This window comes from Anarhichas minor, unplaced genomic scaffold (assembly GCF_050575085.1).
Source record: "Anarhichas minor isolate MPS153535 unplaced genomic scaffold, ASM5057508v1 ptg000002l, whole genome shotgun sequence".
NCBI classification, from domain to species: domain Eukaryota; kingdom Metazoa; phylum Chordata; class Actinopteri; order Perciformes; family Anarhichadidae; genus Anarhichas; species Anarhichas minor.
The window spans coordinates 1,702,291-1,706,228 of NW_027466448.1; the positions used below are offsets into that span (position 1 = coordinate 1,702,291).

The 3,938-nt window shown below is 42.7% G+C and overlaps 1 protein-coding gene across 1 annotated transcript; it reads left to right on the forward strand.

The window, feature by feature from the left end:
• The first annotated feature begins 658 nt into the window (after positions 1–658).
• On the forward strand, positions 659–3,163 carry LOC142954508 (proteinase-activated receptor 2-like). The gene has a single exon (XM_076095596.1). The coding sequence runs from the start codon at positions 1,153–1,155 to the stop codon at positions 2,197–2,199; it is 1,047 nt and encodes a 348-aa protein (XP_075951711.1). The 5' UTR covers positions 659–1,152; the 3' UTR covers positions 2,200–3,163.
• Positions 3,164–3,938: the final 775 nt, after the last annotated feature.

The window sequence follows — 3,938 nt, forward strand, 5'->3', positions numbered from 1 at the left end:
GAAGTGTTCCTTTATGTGTTGATGTTGAATGTTTGTGATAAACTGAAGGATGAAGTGTTCCTTTATGTGTTGATGTTGAATGTTTGTGATAAACTGAAGGATGAAGTGTTTTCTTTTTGTTGATGTTGAATGTTTGTGATAAACTGAAGGATGAAGTGTTTCCTTTATGTGTTGATGTTGAATGTTTGTGATAAACTGAAGGATGAAGTGTTCCTTTATGTGTTGATGATGAATGTTTGTGATAAACTGAAGGATGAAGTGTTCCTTTATGTGTTGATGATGAATGTTTGTGATAAACTGAAGGATGAAGTGTTTTCTTTATGTTGATGTTGAATGTTTGTGATGAACTGAAGGATGAAGTGTTCCTTTATGTGTTGATGTTGAATGTTTGTGATAAACTGAAGGATGAAGTGTTTTATTTGTGTTGATGTTGAATGTTTATGATAAACTGAAGGATGAAGTGTTCCTTTATGTGTTGATGTTGAATGTTTGTGATGAACTGAAGGATGAAGTGTTCCTTTATGTGTTGATGTTGAATGTTTGTGATAAACTGAAGGATGAAGTGTTCCTTTATGTGTTGATGTTGAATGTTTGTGATAAACTGAAGGATGAAGTGTTCCTTTATGTGTAGATGTTGAATGTTTGTGATAAACTGAAGGATGAAGTGTTTCCTTTATGTGTTGATAAAATCCTCCTCCTTCAGATAAATAAACTCTTTAAAAAGCCTCTTGGATCAGCTGGAAAATGCATCTTCAGAAAGCTGAAAACAGACTGTTTGTTCTTTTTAGAGATACGTGGTTCTCACAGGACAGAGACGATACAAACATGATGTTCTTATAGAATATGATGCATTGATGTAGATTAAACTAACCAACAGGATATAAAGGAGTTAACATGCAACATACACATTAATGCAGCAGGAATATTAATCCATAAACAACAGATATGACAGTAAAACACTGAAAGAGAACATTTTACTGCTTTATACTTTTACACTTGGAGGTTTTGAATGCAGGACTTTTACTTGTAGTGGAGTATTTTCACAGTGTGGTATTGGAGGTACGTTTATAGTACGTTCCTGCATGTACTGTCAACCTGTTGCACTTCAACTTTTTACATGTTTACGTTTCATATTTTGAACAACAAGCAGGCATGGGCGGTCAAGAGACCGCCTCCGGGGTGAATGTCAGCACCGGAGACGAACAAGTCCTGAGCAGCCACCTCACAACCGTCTTCCTCCCGATCGTCTACATCATCGTGTTCGTGGTGGGGCTGCCCACCAACGCCCTCGCCATCTGGGTGTTCGTCTTCAGGACCAAGAAGAAGCACCCGTCCTCCATCTACATGGCCAACCTGGCCCTGGCCGACCTGCTCTTCGTCATCTGGGTCCCCCTGAAGATCGCGTACCACTTAAACAACAACAACTGGACCTACGGGCACGGGCTGTGCAAAGTGCTGGTGGCGTTTTTCTACGGCAACATGTATTGCTCCATTGCCTTCATCGCCTGCATAAGCGCCCAGCGCTACTGGGCCGTGGTCTACCCGCTCTCGCGGCCCCAGAGGGCCAACGCCGTGGCCGTCACTATCTCCGTCGTCGTGTGGGCGGCGGTCTGGCTTCTCACCATCCCCCTCTACCTGTACGACCAAGAGGTCTACGTGACGAACCTGAACATCAGCACCTGCCACGACGTCACCAAGCTCAGTCAGAAGAACATGGCAGTGGGCTACTTCCTGACGTTGGGGACTCTGGGGTTCGTCGCTCCCACCGTCGTGTGCATCATCTCCTACGTGCTCATGCTCAAGGCTCTCCGCAACAGCATGGCGGACCCCACCATCGCCAAGAAGCGGCGAAAGGCCGTGGTCTTGATCGTCATCGTGCTGGTGATGTTTCTGGTGTGCTTCACACCGAGCAACATCATGCTGCTGGTGCACTACACCCTCCTGTTGGACGAGGCGAACAACAACTTGTACAACTTGTACGTCTCCACGCTGTGCCTGGCAAGTCTCAACAGCTGCCTGGACCCGTTCATCTACTACTTCATCTCGGAGGACTTCAGGGATCACGTGAAGAACACGTTCCTCTGCAGGAGCGAGAAGACGGTGGAGAGGATGAGGGTCTCCTTCAGAGCCCTCAAGTACTCCAAGAAGAGCAACACGTCCACGTCTGATTCGGGGAACACGCAGAGCACCGAAAGCTGACTCGTCATCTTTAAAAATTCCTCTGTTATGGATTTCTTTACTGCGACTTTGTCCGTTTCTGTGAGGAAACTGTGACATGTCGTCTGTTTTAAAGGCCTCCTAGAAGCTTTGAGCTGTCTAAGTTACTGTTTTTTTCATTTTGTAAATGGGATTTAATTTTTTGTATCTTTTGATAATACAACTGATATTCAATGCTTGTTGCAGTCGTCTGCAGTTTTATTTGATTTCTATGGGACATCATTTATTTTTATATATATATGATCTTTGAGCTGTCATTTTTATTGTTTTGACGTGCTAAAAGGTTTTAGCATGTTGTGTGATACATGATGCAAGCTTGACATGTTTTTTACCTTGTGTATGCGTTTTTTAAAGTAATCATTTAAAAGTTTGTCAATAAATGTAAATGTACAACCTGCAGGCCTGGAGAAGTCTTAGAAGGTGTAAAGAAGTCTTACATATGATTTACAAATGTCATATGTTTCTCTTGAGTGCTGAAGGGAGTTATGTTAGTTAATCAATGTTTTATTTGTTTTTATCTGATTGCAGGCTGTCAGGAGATGTTTTGCATCTATAAACTAAAAGGTGGTTTTTGCTGCAAGAGGCTGTTCAATACGCGTTTGTACCGTCAGACCTGCAGCAAACACTCTCACTGCTGCAGTAGCTAGAACTTATTTGGCACTGTTTTTTTTGTGCAGCTCAATACTGGACACACATTATAGAGTGAACCTGATGTAAAGTGGTGCTTTCTCAAAAAGAACAGTGAGGCTGGTTGTCCTCTGTGTGTTATGAAGGTTTGACGAATAGTAAATGCTTTCAAGTTTCAACACAAGTTGACTCAAGTTATGGGTGGAGTCTAGCAATATCAACCATCAATCTGAAACTACTTCCTTACCGGAGATTTACTGTAAGCCCTCTGCATCGAAACATACCACTTAAAAGAACAACGTTCTGAAACTGAAAACAATGTTCAACAAAACAAAAGTGGCAAAAAGCAGCTGAAAAATGTGGACAGCATGTTAAAGCTGTGACTCTCAGTGAGGTTAACAAGGTAGCTGTAGTACGTCCTTCATAAGCCAACAATCTGGAACCCTAGAAAGCCTCAACATGAACCTCTGATGGCAGTCCAGTTCCTGCTGGCAACAATCTCTGTAGCTTAGACAATGTCCATTACCCACACGTTGCTTTCTAAAACTTTGTTCATTTCATGTCGAAAAATCTGGGCAGTTGTCATAACTGACTGGCAACTCCAAGTAACAGCCACATGTGTGAGCAACAGGTCTTCTCTGAAATCCCTGAAGTTGTGGGAACCTGACAGTGAAGTTCTTTCCTGTGAACAAGTCTGATCCAGTGGAAAACCTAAGGAGAAGGGAGAGGTGCTGTGTGTCTCACTCTGTGTGTAATTATTCTCATGATCGTTGGTGATGTTGGTTGTAGCTATTCATAGACTGCTGCAATCCCTTCCAGCTCTGATCTAACAGGTGTGAGCATGTTGCTCCGCTGTTCAATCACAAAAGCAGGCTCTTGAATCAGTTTTTGGTGAGCAAGCTCCCTCAAGATTTGCTCAATGCTGTCTGCTGTTGGAAGCCTCCGCCAGTTGTGAATATCCATAATTTCCAACAATTCTTCCTACGCTTTCCCATTCTTGTTTACCAAAATCATGACGTATATACAGTATGGCACTTTGAAGGCATTTCCCATAGTGCACTGCTCATAAAAGTCATTCCACAATTCTGACAGTA

What these genes read in the sequence shown, in the direction of transcription:
- LOC142954508 (XM_076095596.1), top strand. Translation starts at nt 1,153, where the DNA reads ATGGGCGGTCAAGAGACCGCCTCCGGGGTGAATGTCAGCACCGGAGAC.